Here is an 18,896-nt window from a genome sequence, read left to right on the forward strand (position 1 = left end):
CACCATCTAAATCACTTGCTGCCTAACTACTGTCTTTGGGCAAATAGGAGATATGTTTGGAACCTTCGGCAATGGTTATTTATTAGATGTTAGGTTATTTCAGCAATCCAAACGAGTGTTAATTTGCATTTTGTTTCCAACCTGTAGCAGTGAAATTGTATATGCCTTAAATTGCATTAGAGTGGGAAGAAAATAATGATCCAATAAAAAGGCTCAAATTAATCTGTTTTATTTTCATGTAGCCCTCTTTCTATTTCCAGCTAGTGGTGACGCCCTACTGTACTGTATAAAAAATACAACATGTGAACGAGTATATGTTTCATAAGTTAAATTGACAGCTGCCAACTTTAAAATCTTGGCTTGTAGAAGTCTTAGAGGTGCGGTTACTATGTCTTATGGTTCTGTAGACTCAAATTCAGGGCCATCTGCATCATAAGGGCTGGTTGCTGTGGCCTCAGATGGTACTTCCTGTAGACCGGGTGGGTTAGTCTTCCATTCATAGCAATGGTTGCAGCATCAGATGATGCCTTAAATACGTCATGAGGTCACCAGAGTTGAGGTGGTCGACCCAGGTGGAATTTCATCCAGTCATTTAGAAAGTTCTGGGTCAAGAAAAGGTTGCATTAAGTGTCAGGTTTTCAGCGGTTTTCTGAATGACATAATTGTCAGTTTCTACTAGGAGAGTGTGAGCCTTTCATGTCAAATGCTTTAAAGAAGATATAACGGTGATTATAATTAATACAGAATTATTTTCAAGTTTTTCCAAAATCGCAAAGTTGTGCTATGCTACATTGAACAAACACTGTGTTGTGTTTTCACTCTGCGGCAAATGCCTGTGGGTGAAGATGACCCCGATGTATCTATTGGATAGAAACATTTGCCAGTTTGCCTATTTATAGCTCAGTGTAGCAGTTATATCTGATATAGAAACGTTTAAATGCAATTTAAAGATTTCAGTCATAAAGGGTACTAGAAATCTCAGACTGATTGCAGAAATAAGGAATTAATATATTGCCAAGGAGTACAATATGCTGCTTGAATTTCTAAAAAGCTGATTGCAGTAAGCCTCATTTGGAGGCCAGTTTAACTCGAGGAGCAAAATATTAAATTCTTCTGTAGGTGTTTTTAGTTTATCAACCAATCTTCCTGTGTATTCAAAAGATGCACTGTTTCTGGTTATGTCTTTTCTGGGGCCCTGGTCAACACATACATTCTTATCATCAGTTCATGTTGTTTTGTCCAGCAGTAGGCCCTGCTATTTGTACTCTGTGGAGAAAGGAGATGATGGCAGCACTGCATCCCTCAGGAGGTGGTGTTTGGAGCATTCGATGTGCTTGTGCCTTTCGCAGGTCTTGCTGCTGCCGCTGTGCCTGGTGACTGGAGCCGGGGGCGAGGTCCGTGCCGCTGCCGGTGTCTCGTGACTGCCGTTGTTGCAGCGGTGCACGAGCACCGGATCCTTGGCATTGGCTTTGCTCTTGAGAAGGCGCTGGAGCACCTGCTTGTCAGAACGCTCCTTCCGGAAGTCATCTTCGTAGACCTTAAGCTGTCAAAAAGAGCCAAAAGATAGAATGTGAGGGTATGTAGAATATCACCCACTATCGGATACATGGCGGGAGACTGACACAGAGGTACAACATTTATAAACGTTCACAATTAGCCAACGCTTTAGAGAATCAAAGTTCCTTGGCTCATGGGCTTTACGTAACATTGTCTATTATAGATGAGTAACACTAGCCTTCTTTTGTTGCCACTTTCAGTGTTCCAAAGAAAGAACCACTTCCCCCATGCACCTATGCACATACACCTAGACCACTCAATGGTTGCTCTACACATTCTAGTACCGATTATGGAAATTTGGCAGGGAGAGAAGTCAGATGGTCCCAAAGGCACTTTAGGGCATATTATCATGGACGGGCGATACATCATCGCCGCTTTTGCAGATAAAGCGGCGATAATGGGCTTGATAATATGCTCTATGAATTCTTATCGAAGCCCATGTTAGATGTCTTCACATCTAACATGGGCTTTGATAGGAATTCATAGAGCATATTACCAAGCCCATTATCGCCGCTTCATGGGCAGTTTCCTGCCGATAAAAGGAGCGATAATGTATCGCCCGTCCTTGATAATATGCCCCTTTGCAACTGCCCTATCTCTCCCTATCACTGATGGAGATGAATGAGGGATTGCCTCTTCCTCTCTGCCAAAAGTGAAGAAGGGTTGTATCAAAGTATGCCGCTGACATTGTGAAGACGCCCACCCAAAAGAGGATGAAAGAATGATCGAAATAATTGCACATAGCACACTTTTGTGCTTAATAAATATACAAAATAAGAAAATCTATAATGTTGTGTCTTTTCTACAGCACAGGCTATAACTGATGTTTCTGTTTCATAGTGCTGTAGCATCAGTTAAGTTAAAATAGTGTGCATGGCTGCTGGTAACCATTCAGCATTCATATCTGTTATTGAGTGTTAAAGGTATGCTAGTGCGGCAATGGACGCCAAGTATCTTGCAGCTACATGAAATTTGTTGGTCTCCTTTGCTCTGCTTGTGTGTGTTTCCCTCTCTTGGGGTTTCCAGTCAGCTTCTCCCTTAACCAAGCTGTTTTCTTTTCAAATCAGGACAGTTCTTTCTTGACCCAGCTTGTTGCATTGTGTGCAAAATCACAAATGATTTACTGGAGAACACCTAGCTGGTATATCTGTTTGTGCTTATGGGATGGGGCTTACAATGGTCGCTACTAAATACAAATGTTTAAGTTATTGATTAGGGATTACATTTTGGTTCAGTGTCAGGAGAAGGAAGGGCAAGAACCTGTTTAAGATGTAAAAATCTGTCTTTAAAAAAAGTCATAGGGCCTCATTAGGATGACGGGCGGACCCTATCGGTATTCGGGACCGCCCGCCATAAGGGCGGGGTCCTGTTGGGGGAATTAGGATGTGCCCGCCACAGTGGCGGGCACATCCTTCATTTTTAGCATTGTGGCGGGCGGTGCAGTCTGCACCGCCCGCCACAATGCTAAAAATGCATTTATGCATTTGGATATACAAAGCGGCAGGCACCGCGCGGTGCCTGCCGCTTTGTACATGCAAATGAAGGGGGGTACCATAGGTACTCCCCCTGGGCACCCCCACCTCGGCCTTCACCAGGGGGGCCCACAGGGGCCCCCCCAAAGCAAAGACCGCCTGCCTTTCCGTGGTGGCATCGCCGCCGCGGAAATGCACCTATTTGCACGCATCATGATATGGCTGGCAGTGTCCATTGGACACCGCCACCATATTATACCCTTTCCGCCACGGTCGTAGGGCGACCAGGGCGGAAAAGCGGCGGACGGTCTTTCCGTCCGCCGTGTTCCCCCCCGCCATACTAATATGGAGGGGGGGTAATTAGGGAAACAGTGTCAGGCGGATTGCCTCCGCCAGGCAGGCGGTGGCTACCGCCAGCCTGGCGGAGGCAATCCGACCGACATTGTAATGGGCCCCTTAGACTTATCCAACAGTACTGTACAAACCCAAGAATCACTGCAAATATTACAAATCCGAAGAGGCTTGTATAATTGTGATTTGTAAGTAGTCGTGGATCTAAAAATAATATAGTACACAGGTGGGACCCACTAATGAAAAGTTGTCAGCACAAAGACAAGGGTTTTACGAGTGTGGTTCACAGCACATTAACTTCTGTTATAAACTGCCCTGTTGTGTTTAGGTAGTATTCGCTGGTGAGACAATCTGGAACTTTGTGTACGTTATTGTTTCACGTTATTGGAGTATATTTATCAATATTTTATGCAACACAGGGCAACAAGCAAAGTTGCAGTGCTGGGTTGGGTGAATGGGAGAGAGCTGAAAAGCTCCTTATCTACTAAGATATGGGTCTCCTCAACTCACTCCTTGCACTGGTGCACTTGAGGCAGCCTAGCGCCAGCGCAGATAAGTTCAAGTTCAGGCATTTATATAGCGCACTACTCACCCAGAGGGTCTCAAGGCGCTAGAGGGAAGGGTTCATTGTTTATCGAAAAGCTACTGTTGCACCAAGATACAAGGGTGCTTGCGCTACGGTGAAGGTTGTTTTTGTTATTGTTATCCATATTTGTAAAGCGCACTGGAACCCTATGGGCATCCTGGCGCTGAGATACATGTACACTGCCACCAAAGTGCCACACGGACCATGTTACTACAGAAACTTATGCTCTGGGAAATAGCCAGGTTTTTATTTTCCTACGGAACTTCAACAGATCTTGCGTCTGTCTCAGATCAGTTGGAAGGCCGTTCCAGAGCCGTGCTGCTGCGACACTAAAGGCTCTTCCCACTGTTTTTACTCTTTTAAACCTTGGCACTTTCACCAGGTAAGCCGAGGAGGAACGAAGGCTACGGGTGGGAATATACCAGTCAAACTTATTCTGTAATGGTATAGGCCCCGTCCCATACAGCGCCTTGAAGACAATGCAGAGTGATTTAAATTGTATCCTCTGTAAAACCGGAAGCCCGTGCAGCTCCGCCAATGCCAGAGATGTAGATGAGCGTTGTGGTCTCATGAGGGCGAGCTTTGCCACCACAGTCTGGATTCTCTGAAGTCTCTCAATCAGATACTTCGGTGACTCTAGTAGCAACGCATTGCAATAGTCCAAACGGCTCAGGATAACGCTTCTTACTGCTTGTGCTCGTGCCTGGATTGGTAGCATCGGTAAGATCTTCTGGGGTGTTCTAATAAGAGCGAAACTGCTCTCCACAATCTTATTGACTTGGGTTTCTAGATTCAGCTTCTCATTGAAGCTTATTCATAGGTTACATCATGTTTCAGCGGGTACCAGAAGTAAATCCGTGGGGATGGGCAAAAGCCCATCGGAAGTAGAAATGGAAGAAACACCTACCTGCAAAAAAACAATACAGAGAGACATATTCCTCATTTTGTGTGTGATGCGCAATGCATCATGCATAGAAAGAGGAAGTAATGAGGAGAAATACACATATTTCTCCTCATTATACCTCTCTGCGGTAGGAGTACCAATTTCACACCATTCCAGCTTTACAAGCCTTGGTAAACTAGAATTGCATGAAATCCATGGGTGGAAGCCCAGGAAATCTCATGCTACTCCACCCATGGAACGCCTGCACTAAGAAATGTAACGTAGTGCAAGCTGCTTCGTTGTGTTGCATTTCTTTACAAAGCCAAGCAAATCAGGCCTTGTGTGGCTCTGTAAATCCCAAATAAGCCTTTGTGTTGCCCTGCATGACGCAAGGGTGAAGCACAGACTTAGTAAATGTGGGGCCAGATATACACAGTCAGGAGGTCTGTACGGCAGATACGGCCACATGCATCAATGTTCCCGTTTGCGAATTCTTAATTGCGAAAATTAAGGAATCGCAATTAAGAATTTGCAAACGTCTATTCATCAAGAAATTGCAATTTTTTTGCAATTTCTTAATTTTCCTTAATTGCGATTCACAATTTGCGAATCGCAATTAAGGAATCCCTTTCCATTGATTCCTATGGGCCTAAAGGCCCATAGGAATGAATGTAAAGGCATTCTCATTTTGCGATTCGCAATTAAGGAATCGCAAAATGAGAATGCAATTTCAAGGGTGCAGGGGGGTCCAAAGGACCCCCCCTGCACCCCTGAAATGTACCTTTAAGTACATTTTTCACACACACATGCCCCAAGGGCATGTGTGTGCGTAAAATGAAACTTTCAAAAATGCACTTTTGAAAGTTTTCGCAAATTACCATGAAGTTTAACTTCATGGTAATTTACCACTACCTATTTGCGATTTCACAATTTAAAAAAAGTCATGCATTGCATTTAAGAAATCGCAAAATTGCGATTTCTTAAATGCAATCGCAATTTAAGAAATCGCAAATAAATTGCGATTTCTTAAATTGCGAAAAAAGCAAAAAGCTTCATGCAGCCCAAAAAAGGGATTTGCATTCGCAAACGGCCGAATTTTGCAATTCGCACCGTTTGCGTATGCAAAAACCCTTGATGCATGTGCCCCTATATGCTAACAATGGTAGACAAGTCTTTCAGTGCCCAAAGAAATAAAGCTTCCTTGAGGCAGGTGCTAACAAGCCGAAATATTTTTAGTTCTTCTTACTTTTCACACAACCATGTGGCCTCTGCTGTACAGCACACATACAATGTGGTAAAAGTTTTAAAGTATGTCTAAGCACAGTAATTTGTACTGGAAGTTAAAAATCTATGCTAGAGATCACACATGCACTTTTGCACTGGTGAAATGGAGGGAGCAAGGAATTGGGCAGCCTGAAAGACCCCCAGTTCAGCAACTTCAGTTATTGTGCTATAAATTAGTAAATCGCTCTTCTAGGGGCAGATTTGTCAACACTTTACTACAGTGAATAGCTACTAAAAGTGACACAATTTGCCACAAAATGTCGATATAGTGTTTATTTTCCAGCACAAAACTTGTTTGCGCAGAAATGTGGCGCCAAATGTAGTGCAAATATTCCTTTGCCTTACTTTGCCTCAAATGGCTTCCAATGAGCGGTAAATGAGCATTGGCCCGCTACCACCCATATTTTTGATGCAAAGCCCTATTTAAATGCAGTGTTAGACAGGACTTTGTGACAAAACAAATACTGCAGGCAGTAACAAGGAGATTTTTTTTTTTATTGCTCCTAACTTTGCATTGCACTATACAGCACAAATATAATATGGATAAAGTTGTAAAGTATGTCTCTGTGTGATTTTGCAAGGTACCGCATCATGGTGATGTTGTCAGATACTCAAGCATTAGAGGATTGCTGTCTTGATCTTTCCTTTATGGTGTGTGCTGTTTTCTCTCCTAAATCATGGTTTATGAAATGAGTGAGAGAGACACTTTTTAGATTTTACTCTGTCCCACCATACACATATTGTGTCGGGGAAGATGTGCTTTAATTGTACCTTTGTCTGTTCACCTCACATTAAAACATGTGTATGCACCCCTTGGTAGAGCTAGTTTTGCTGCATAAGCTACATGTCCACATGCATGCAGATAATGAACAGATTGAATGATCTAAAAACCAGGTGCCTATTACGAGGGGATTCAAGAGACCCCACAATCCCATTCTCATGACCACCATAATTGGGTTCAAGTAGTAATAATCCTAGTTCAGACAAAACCGTTCTTCCTGGAGTTTGTCTCTCAGCCTTCAGAGGAAAAAAACACAATTTTCGAGCTGGGAGTGTTGGGAAGGGTCCTCTCAGCGCTGCAGACAACGCGTGGGATCAAGCCACTAGATCTCTTGTTCTGTTCCGGCTGAGCTATTACAACATAGTCTGTGGAGAAGTCCCCCAGCAAAAGATCTAGGAACTTAGAGCATGGATGAGACAAGGGAGTTAGGAGGCTTCTATCAGATCAAAGGTCGGCCTGGTGAGGGCAGCCATGCTACCTCTGTACGGCCACCCACCACTGTTGCAGCATCTGCACTGGAGCAGAGGCTTTCGTCCCCTTTCCTGGAGGTAGGCGGCCAGCGGGTGAATGCTGGGCAGAGGTAAAGCAGATCCAGGCCTAACTCTAGCAGACCTCCCAGCTCTCTCCTTCATCGACACCCCAAGTTGTCCTTATTTTCTGCCTCTGTAGAATGCCTATACTCCTTCTAGAGGCTGTCCTACCTGTTCTTGCAATAACAGCATCTGTTGCCTCATATCTTCTTCTTTTTTCTTTAGTTTTTGATTCTCTGCTTTAATTCTCTGTCGATCTTTGTGTTCTGTCTTGTAATCTGCTTCATAAATTTCTGTCTGTGAAGAAAAATGTAAACAAAACATTGAATCAGAAAAGGTGTTCACGCTGTATCAATTGCTTTCAAGTTTTTCATTTCTAAGCTTTAGTGATAAGCTTCAAATGAAGCGAAATATTACTCACTGTTTTGGTACAAAAAGTGACGATTAACACATGAATAACTACAATAACCATAATGGATTAGGGAATGAAATGAGAATATAAGGGCATATTAGCAAGAATAGGCGATAATTATCGCTAACCCAGGTTTGCGGCATTTTTTTTATCACCGTCTATCGCTGGATGTCATCGCCAAGATAGTGCATTATTAGCATCGCTTATCTCTAAAGCGATAAAAAATCCAGTGATAGCAGTGAAAACCAGAAATAGCATGAGAATACCAGCGCTAAATTAACTGCGCTAATGAAAAGCTTGTTAATAGGCAAGTGTGTACTTAACCTAACAATCCACCCCCCATTGACAAGATGGCTAAGTCAGGTTTTTATCAGGCGTTAAAATCAAGCGATAATCTCGGTTAGCGAGACTTTTTTTATCGCTTCGTGTGCATTGATAATAGGGGGAAGTTGTGTTTGCGACTGTTTCCCTTTACTTTTAGTAAGGAACGCCTACTTTGCATGTCATTAGCGATAAATATCACTGACATGCAAAGCGGCAAAAAAACGGGCGCTATTGCCAGTAAACTGTCGCTAACAGTGGTTAGCAACAGCTTGCTAATAGGGCGATAAAAAGTGCTGCTAAAGCGGCGATACAGCCCTTAATAATATGCCCAATAGCTATTAAACTAGGACTGAATGTAACGAAGAAAGCCTATGAGCTGCAAATGCCTGCAGAGAGAAAACAGAAAGAGAGAAAGGCTTATTAAAGACGAGAAATGCACCAACATTTTTTCAAGACAGGTTTGCTGGAGTGCACCCAAAATATATGCTTTTTACTGTGTGACAAACACATTCCAAAAGATGTATGCATAACTTGATACATAACTGGATCGATTCATTTTCAACATGTCCCATAATTGCATTTATTTTCATTTTTGAACACAACTAAACATTTCTGATATTGTAATAAAAACAGAGGGGCAGGTGGCTCAACTGTGTGTAGCATCTTCAGCAGTCCTGGATTTTTAGCCAACAGCAGTCTCAATTGGGGGACTTGAGCTCATACTCCCTAAGTGCTGTTGGTTTAAGTGAAAGAACTTGTAAGTTTGGCAATCCAAGCAGCCATGAAAAAAGAATCTGATAAATACAGGACCTTATCTGAAACAACAAACTGCAAATGGGAAGAGACTGCATGAACATCCCCTTGTTGATTCCCCAACAATATCAGGAGCTGTCTTGCAAACTAAGCTGCTTAGAAAAGTGTATTTAAAACAAAGATTGCTGAATCAAATATTGTCATTCACATTTGGGGTTTTGAAAAAGTGCAATCACCATTTTCCTGATACATGCTGCAGTATATTATTTACAACAAGGGGTGGTGAGGGACAGAGTCTCTGAATTAAGCAGAATACTCTCACCCAGTCAAGAGATCAGGGCTAGATCCAACACCGTTTTTTAGCTCATTGCACCATCCCAGTTTCAGAACCCGGCTGTATGCAAATTAGTCTGTTCCTGTCCCAGTGCATGATGGGAACAGGGCAAACCAAACTACAAAAGCCAATTCTTACACTGGGAAGGAAACAAGCTTCCGGGGACCGGTTTCTGGCATTACAGCCGTCTTCGGCCCGGCTTGCTTGAATCCTGATGGTGCAATGAGCAAGGGACTCATGTCTGAGTATACCCTTCCACGCTTAGGGTGGACAAAATTATTTACAACAAGGGGTGGTGAGGGACAGAGTCTCTGAATTAAGCAGAATACTCTCACCCAGTCAAGAGATCAGGGCTAGATCCAACACCGTTTTTTTAGCTCATTGCACCATCCCAGTTTCAGAACCCGGCTGTATGCAAATTAGTCTGTTCCTGTCCCAGTGCATGATGGGAACAGGGCAAACCAAACTACAAAAGCCAATTCTTACACTGGGAAGGAAACAAGCTTCGGGGGACCGGTTTCTGGCATTACAGCCGTCTTCGGCCCGGCTTGCTTGAATCCTGATGGCGCAATGAGCAAGGGACTCATGTCTGAGTATACCCTTCCACGCTTAGGGTGGACAAAATTATTTACAACAAGGGGTGGTGAGGGACAGAGTCTCTGAATTAAGCAGAATACTCTCACCCAGTCAAGAGATCAGGGCTAGATCCAACACCGTTTTTTAGCTCATTGCACCATCCCAGTTTCAGAACCCGGCTGAATGCAAATTAGTCTGTTCCTGTCCCAGTGCATGATGGGAACAGGGCAAACCAAACTACAAAAGCCAATTCTTACACTGGGAAGGAAACAAGCTTCCGGGGACCGGTTTCTGGCATTACAGCCGTCTTCGGCCCGGCATGCTTGAATCCTGATGGTGCAATGAGCAAGGGACTCATGTCTGAGTATACCCTTCCACGCTTAGGGTGGACAAAATTATTTACAACAAGGGGTGGTGAGGGACAGAGTCTCTGAATTAAGCAGAATACTCTCACCCAGTCAAGAGATCAGGGCTAGATCCAACACCGTTTTTTAGCTCATTGCACCATCCCAGTTTCAGAACCCGGCTGTATGCAAATTAGTCTGTTCCTGTCCCAGTGCATGATGGGAACAGAGCAAACCAAACTACAAAAGCCAATTCTTACACTGGGAAGGAAACAAGCTTCCGTGGACCGGTTTCTGGCATTACAGCCGTCTTCGGCCCGGCTTGCTTGAATCCTGATGGTGCAATGAGCAAGGGACTCATGTCTGAGTATACCCTTCCACGCTTAGGGTGGACAAAATTATTTACAACAAGGGGTGGTGAGGGACAGAGTCTCTGAATTAAGCAGAATACTCTCACCCAGTCAAGAGATCAGGGCTAGATCCAACACCGTTTTTTAGCTCATTGCACCATCCCAGTTTCAGAACCCGGCTGTATGCAAATTAGTCTGTTCCTGTCCCAGTGCATAATGGGAACAGGGCAAACCAAACTACAAAAGCCAATTCTTACACTGGGAAGGAAACAAGCTTCCGGGGACCGGTTTCTGGCATTACAGCCGTCTTCGGCCCGGCTTGCTTGATTCCTGATGGTGCAATGAGCAAGGGACTCATGTCTGAGTATACCCTTCCACGCTTAGGGTGGACAAAATTATTTACAACAAGGGGTGGTGAGGGACAGAGTCTCTGAATTAAGCAGAATGCTCTCACCCAGTCAAGAGATCAGGGCTAGATCCAACACCGTTTTTTAGCTCATTGCACCATCCCAGTTTCAGAACCCGGCTGTATGCAAATTAGTCTGTTCCTGTCTCAGTGCATGATGGGAACAGGGCAAACCAAACTACAAAAGCCAATTCTTACACTGGGAAGGAAACAAGCTTCCGGGGACCGGTTTCTGGCATTACAGCCGTCTTCGGCCCGGCTTGCTTGAATCCTGATGGTGCAATGAGCAAGGGACTCATGTCTGAGTATACCCTTCCACGCTTAGGGTGGACAAAATTATTTACAACAAGGGGTGGTGAGGGACAGAGTCTCTGAATTAAGCAGAATACTCTCACCCAGTCAAGAGATCAGGGCTAGATCCAACACCGTTTTTTAGCTCATTGCACCATCCCAGTTTCAGAACCCGGCTGTATGCAAATTAGTCTGTTCCTGTCCCAGTGCATGATGGGAACAGGGCAAACCAAACTACAAAAGCCAATTCTTACACTGGGAAGGAAACAAGCTTCCGGGGACCGGTTTCTGGCATTACAGCCGTCTTCGGCCCGGCTTGCTTGAATCCTGATGGTGCAATGAGCAAGGGACTCATGTCTGAGTATACCCTTCCACGCTTAGGGTGGACAAAATTATTTACAACAAGGGGTGGTGAGGGACAGAGTCTCTGAATTAAGCAGAATACTCTCACCCAGTCAAGAGATCAGGGCTAGATCCAACATCGTTTTTTAGCTCATTGCACCATCCCAGTTTCAGAACCCGGCTGTATGCAAATTAGTCTGTTCCTGTCCCAGTGCATGATGGGAACAGGGCAAACCAAACTACAAAAGCCAATTCTTACACTGGGAAGGAAACAAGCTTCCGGGGACCGGTTTCTGGCATTACAGCCGTCTTCGGCCCGGCTTGCTTGAATCCTGATGGTGCAATGAGCAAGGGACTCATGTCCGAGTATACCCTTCCACGCTTAGGGTGGACAAAATTATTTACAACAAGGGGTGGTGAGGGACAGAGTCTCTGAATTAAGCAGAATACTCTCACCCAGTCAAGAGATCAGGGCTAGATCCAACACCGTTTTTTAGCTCATTGCACCATCCCAGTTTCAGAACCCGGCTGTATGCAAATTAGTCTGTTCCTGTCCCAGTGCATGATGGGAACAGGGCAAACCAAACTACAAAAGCCAATTCTTACACTGGGAAGGAAACAAGCTTCCGGGGACCGGTTTCTGGCATTACAGCCGTCTTCGGCCCGGCTTGCTTGAATCCTGATGGTGCAATGAGCAAGGGACTCATGTCTGAGTATACCCTTCCACGCTTAGGGTGGACAAAATTATTTACAACAAGGGGTGGTGAGGGACAGAGTCTCTGAATTAAGCAGAATACTCTCACCGAGTCAAGAGATCAGGGCTAGATCCAACACCGTTTTTTAGCTCATTGCACCATCCCAGTTTCAGAACCCGGCTGTATGCAAATTAGTCTGTTCCTGTCCCAGTGCATGATGGGAACAGGGCAAACCAAACTACAAAAGCCAATTCTTACACTGGGAAGGAAACAAGCTTCCGGGGACCGGTTTCTGGCATTACAGCCGTCTTCGGCCCGGCTTGCTTGAATCCTGATGGTGCAATGAGCAAGGGACTCATGTCTGAGTATACCCTTCCACGCTTAGGGTGGACAAAATTATTTACAACAAGGGGTGGTGAGGGACAGAGTCTCTGAATTAAGCAGAATACTCTCACCCAGTCAAGTGATCAGGGCTAGATCCAACACCGTTTTTTAGCTCATTGCACCATCCCAGTTTCAGAACCCGGCTGTATGCAAATTAGTCTGTTCCTGTCCCAGTGCATGATGGGAACAGGGCAAACCAAACTACAAAAGCCAATTCTTACACTGGGAAGGAAACAAGCTTCCGGGGACCGGTTTCTGGCATTACAGCCGTCTTCGGCCCGGCTTGCTTGAATCCTGATGGTGCAATGAGCAAGGGACTCATGTCTGAGTATACCCTTCCACGCTTAGGGTGGACAAAATTATTTACAACAAGGGGTGGTGAGGGACAGAGTCTCTGAATTAAGCAGAATACTCTCACCCAGTCAAGAGATCAGGGCTAGATCCAACACCGTTTTTTAGCTCATTGCACCATCCCAGTTTCAGAACCCGGCTGTATGCAAATTAGTCTGTTCCTGTCCCAGTGCATGATGGGAACAGGGCAAACCAAACTACAAAAGCCAATTCTTACACTGGGAAGGAAACAAGCTTCCGGGGACCGGTTTCTGGCATTACAGCCGTCTTCGGCCCGGCTTGCTTGAATCCTGATGGTGCAATGAGCAAGGGACTCATGTCTGAGTATACCCTTTCACGCTTAGGGTGGACAATGAATATGCTACTTACCAGTATGCATCTGTTCTTGGCATGTAGGGCTGCTAACATTCATATCTTAGCATTAGATCGCCGCCTAGTGTTGGGTCCGGATGATCGCACATTGTTGTCCTGGAAGAGTCTTCGAAGTATCCTGAGATAGGTGGCTCCTCCCCTGGACTACAGTGCGCATGGGCATCGGCTCCATCCCCAGATTGTTTTTCGCCATTGTGGCAGAAGATGGAGTGAAAAGTGTAAAGGATGTCCATGCTAATGATTGAATACAATAGTATATCTGCAGCTGCGACAGGCACCGGGGAGGAGGGTGGGCGATATGAATGTTAGCAGCCCTACATGCCAAGAACAGATGCATACTGGTAAGTAGCATATTCAGTTCGAGGCATGTGGGCTGCTAAATTCATATCTTAGCATAGAATACATAGCAGTCCCTCCATTAGCGGCGGTTGCCCGTGCCAGCTGCAGAAACCTGAAAAAGTGTTTTGAGAACAGCCTGTCCTACAGCGGCTTGCTGCTTGGAATGCACATCAACACAGTAGTGTTTTGTAAAGGTATGTGGTGTAACCCACGTGGCTGCTCTGCAAATGTCCTCTAAAGGAATGTTCCCTAGGAAAGCCATGGATGCCCCCAATTTGCGCGTGGAGTGCGCCCTTGGGGGTATTGTTAAAGTGCGCTTGGCCTTTTGATAACAGATTTGGATGCACTTAACAATCCACCTGGCTATTCCTGCTTTGGAAATAGGGTTGCCTTTGTGTTGTGGTGCGAAGGCAACAAAAAGTTGTTTTGTCTTTCTAAAGGGTTGTGTCCTGTCTATGTAGTACATCAGTGCCCTCCGTACATCTAAGGTATGGAGCATTCTTTCCGCCACTGTTTGTGGGTTTTGAAAGAATGCCGGCAAGTCAATAGTTTGATTGAGATGAAACTGTGACACCACCTTCGGAAGGAATTTGGGGTTAGTGCGTAGCACTACCCTATTTGGATGAATCTGAATGAATGGCTCTTGGATTGTGAGCGCTTGTAGCTCACTAACCCTCCTCAGTGACGTAATAGCTATTAGGAAAGCTACTTTCCACGTTAGGAACTGGAGTTCACACGAGTGCAGTGGCTCGAAAGGTGGTCCCATCAGTCTGGTGAGTACCACATTGAGGTTCCACACCGGAGCTGGCGGTGTTCTTGGGGGAATGACTCGTTTCAGACCTTCAAGGAAGGCCTTAATGGCAGGCACTCTGAAGACAGAGAGATGTTGCCTGTTCTGAAGATAAGCTGCTATGGCGGATAGATGTATCCGAATGGAAGTATAGGCTAGATTGCACTTGTACAGATGTAACAGATAGCAAATGATGTTAGGGATAGACGCATCTAGCGGGTTGATGTCATTGGCTGTACAGTAAATGACAAAACGCTTCCATTTCGCAGCATAGCATGCTCTGGTAGTAGGTTTCCTCGCCTCTTTAATGATGTTCATGCATTCTGGAGGCAGGTTAAGGTATCCAAACTCTAGGACTTCAGGGGCCAGATCGCCAGGTTGAGCTGTTGCGGATCTGGATGCTGAATTTCTCCATGGTTCTGCGTCAAAAGTCTGGGCGTGGGGCGCAGTCTTTGATGCGGCACCACTGAGAGTTCGAGGAACGTGGTGTACCATGCTTGGCGCGCCCACGTTGGAGCAACCAGGATGAGAGTCATCGCGTGCTGCCTTAGCTTTCTTGCCACCAGCGGTATCAGAGGGGCTGGTGGAAAAGCGTACGCAAATTTGCCTGACCAGTTCATCCATATCGCATTCCCCTGCGACCGTGGGTGAGGGAACCTGGCGGCAAAGTGTTGGCATTTTGCGTTTTCGTTTGTGGCAAACAGGTCTATCTCCGGATGACCCCACTGCTGGAAGTACGGGTGGAGTACTGATGGATGTAACTCCCACTCGTGCATTTGATGGCTGTATCTGCTGAGCAGATCCGCCATCTGATTGTCCTTGCCCGGGAGGTGTTCTGCCATGAGGAAAATGTTCCTCTGAATGGCCCACTTCCACATGCTCTGAGCCAGATGAGACAGCTGTGGCGAGTGGGTGCCTCCCTGCTTTTGAATGTAGTACATCGCGGTCATGTTGTCCGTCCGGACTAACACTACCTTGTTGCTCAGATGTACAATGAAGGACTTGATCGCCATGAAGATTGCCATCAGTTCCAGGTAGTTGATGTGCATCTTCTGCTGCTGCGTCGTCCATAGTCCCTGCACTGTGTAAGTGAGCAGATGAGCTCCCCATCCCTGGAGAGATGCGTCCGTCGTCAGGATAATCTGTGGCACTGGCTCCTGGAACAGTCGGCCCTTGCAAAGGTTGTGTGGAGTCCACCAATGCAGAGAGTGGTATGCCCGACTGGTAACCAACACTAGGTCTGTTAAATTTCCCTGAGCCTGTGTCCACTGATTTGCTAAGCACTCCTGGAGCGGGCGCATATGTAACCGTGCGTGAGGGACTATGAAGATGCAGGAGGCCATCATGCCTATCAACTGCATGAACACTCTCGCTGGAAGCGAGTGTTGTGGTCTGAACTTCTGGATTAGAGACTGCATGCTGTCTATCCTGACTTGGTTTGGTTGAGCCATGGCCGTCAGGGTATTGATCGTCGCACCTAGAAACTGCCGGACATGTGCCGGCTGAAGATGCGACTTCGGGTAGTTCAACGAGAAACCTAGATTGTGTAGGAGGTGAATGGTAGTCGACATGTCTGCGGCGCACTGTTGTTCCGACTTGGCTTGAACGAGCCAGTCGTCCAGGTAGGGGTAGACATGGATGTTCTGCCTCCTGAGGTGCGCTGCTACTGTCGCCAGACACTTGGTAAACACCCTTGGGGCTGTGGTGACTCCGAAGGGTAGGACCTTGAATTGGTAATGCTTGCCTTGGATAGTGAACCTGAGGTATTTCCTGTGGGACGGGTGTAGTGGAATGTGGAAATAAGCATCCTTGAGATCTAAGGTTGCTAAGAAGTCCCCTTGGTTTAACAAGGGGAGAATCTGTTGCAGTGTAAGCATATGGAAATGTTCTGACAGTATGTACAGGTTGAGGGGACGTAGATCTAGAATGGGTCTGAGAGATCCGTCCTTCTTTGGAATAAGGAAGTACAGGGAATATACCCCTGTGCCTTCCTCTCCCACTGGCACGAGCTCGATTGCGTCTTTTTGCAGCATCGCCACTACTTCCTGCTGCAATAAGTGCAAGTGCTCTGCGGACATAGGCCTTTGCCTTGGCGGGATGTTGGGTGGAGTGGATTTCAACTCTAGGCAATAACCATACTGGACTAGTTGTCGCACCCACCTGTCTGTGGTGATGTTTCTCCAGACGGGCAGGAACTGCTGCAGTCTCCCCCCGACAGGTGTTAAGTGGTCGGGGGGCAGTGACAGAGAGTCACTGTTTGCTTGGGGTAGAGGAGCGGGAGTTGTTGTTTCCTCTGCCGCGACCTCTGTTGCTGTTATTTCTGTAACCTCCCTTGTTCTGTTTTGTGAACGAGGATTGTGCTCCACCCCTTGAGAATTGAGATTGTTGACCCATTTGTCCTCTGGTGACTCCACGTGCACCTGAGCGACGAAAATTATTGCCACGAAACTGTTGTGATTGCAGGGCCCCCATGGACTTAGCAGTTTCTGTGTCCTTCTTTATCTTTTCGAGGGTGGTGTCAACATCTGGACCAAACAGTCTATCAGGATTGACTGGCTGATTAAGTATTGTTGTCTGAATATCAGGTTTAAACCCAGATATGCGGAGCCAAGCTTGTCGTCTCAGCATGACGCTAGTGTTGATAGCCCTAGCTGCTGTGTCTGCGGCGTCAAGTGCACACTTGATGGCTGCGTTGGAGATCAGTTTACCTTCCTCTATAAGCAGTTTGGTGCCCTCTTGAAACTGTGGAGGCAAGTGTTGTACAATTTGCTCTAGGGTGTCGTAATGCGCCCTATCGTAACGTGCTAAGAGTGCTTGTGTATTCGCAATATGCCAAAAGTTGGCAGCCTGTGCCGCCACTCTTTTGCCCCCTGCCTCTAGCACTTTGGACTCCTTGTCAGGGGGAGGAGCTTCACCCGTTGTCTGGGAGTTGGCCCGTTTTCTGGCATTTGCGACCACAAGAGAGTCTAGAGGCAACTGTCCCCGAATGTATGCAGGGTCTGCAGGTGCTGGCCTGTACTTCTTTTCGATACGTGGATTGACCACTCTCGCTCTGGTAGGTTCTTTAAAGATGTCCGCTGCATGCTTGAGGACTCCCTTGAGCATAGGCAGCGTTTTCACAGTTCTTTCAGAGACTGAAAAAGTGTCAAAGAGAAAGTCCTCTTCCACTGGGTCAGCATGCATGTCCACATCATGATTAGCAGCTGCCCTTTCAATGAGTGCATGAAAACCTGCAGAGTCCTCTGTTGGGGATGCACGTGCACTGAAAGGCTGTGGGTCTTGCCCCACACCTTGGGTGCCTTGGTCACCAACGTCGTCATATGCATCTGGATGTGCATCAGGTTCATTGACGGGGAAGGTGTATTGGTCATCCTCATCATATCCCTCACCTTCAGAATGTTCTGGTGAGGGAGTAGGGCTTCTTCGTGGAGGAGGCTGGATAGGCTCTATGAGGTTAGAAGCGTCCTGAGGAACCCTTTTCTTCTTTAGTGGGATAACATATGAGTCCAGAGGCTCTGAAGTGATCCTCCTTTTGTATAGTGTTAATTTGCCTGTGTTGGCGTCGATGAAGTGCTCAGAATCGTCCTCTGATTCGAGTTCTCGACCTGAAGGTACCCCTGCCGTAGAAGAATCCGACTTCTTTGGCGTCGATTTCGTAGAAAAGGCCTTCGGAGCCTCTTTCGGCGGCAGAAGGAAGAGAAGCTTGCTCTTAGGCTTGGCCGGAGCATCCTTCGGCGTCTGAGGCGACGGTAACGGAGCCGACGTAGCAGCGGCCTTTTCCCTGATTCTCTGTAGCGAAGCGGCGATGGGAGACGCTTCACCCACAGTGGCTTTTGGCGCTGACGAGGATGTCTTGACCTTCCCCTCGGATCCGACGTGATGGTGGCCCTTCTGAGGTTTGGACGCCGATGCAGTTGTCGCCGACCCAGAGTCCTTGGATCGATGCGCAGATGTGCCAGCCGTCGATCCGTGCGCTTGAGTCGGTTCCGTCTCCACTACGCGACCGACCAACGGAGTCCCAGGCGTAACCGGAGCCGTGCTGCTGGCCTTGGCGTGCTTAGACGGTGTCGCAGCGGTTGATCCGTGCCGACCACCCTTTTTAGAGGATCCATCCTCCGGCGCCGATTTCGATCCTGTGGAATCGACCGACTTCTTCGACTTCTGCGGACCGGAGGTCGACGGAGCCGATGCGGCTGCGGGTGCAGTAGTTTTCTGTGGGCCGGCCGCCATTTTAGGGACGCTTGGGTCCATAAGTTTCGGTTTCGTTTTCGGGTCGGCCATTTTAGGTGTAGTCGACACCGTAGGTTTCGGTTTCGGTTTCGATCCGGCCTGCCCAGCAAGTATGTCCGTGGCCGGGCCTGATGGCGGGGCCGTGGCTTGCGGCACGGG

The 18,896-nt window shown here is 46.7% G+C and overlaps 1 protein-coding gene across 1 annotated transcript in view; it reads right to left on the reverse strand.

The window, feature by feature from the left end:
- Positions 1 to 213: 213 nt before the first annotated feature.
- Positions 214 to 18,896, reverse strand: part of LOC144784801 (uncharacterized) — a 137,507-nt gene continuing 118,824 nt past the window's right edge. The window contains exons 7-8 of the mRNA XM_078663843.1: positions 7,616 to 7,741; positions 214 to 1,543 (exon numbers count right to left, since the gene is read on the reverse strand). Coding sequence (XP_078519969.1) covers positions 1,256 to 1,543; positions 7,616 to 7,741 — 414 coding nt within the window. The 3' untranslated portion in view covers positions 214 to 1,255. The remainder of the gene's footprint in view (positions 1,544 to 7,615; positions 7,742 to 18,896) is intronic.

The sequence above is a fragment of the Lissotriton helveticus genome, chromosome 10, assembly GCF_964261635.1.
Source record: "Lissotriton helveticus chromosome 10, aLisHel1.1, whole genome shotgun sequence".
Taxonomy (NCBI): domain Eukaryota; kingdom Metazoa; phylum Chordata; class Amphibia; order Caudata; family Salamandridae; genus Lissotriton; species Lissotriton helveticus.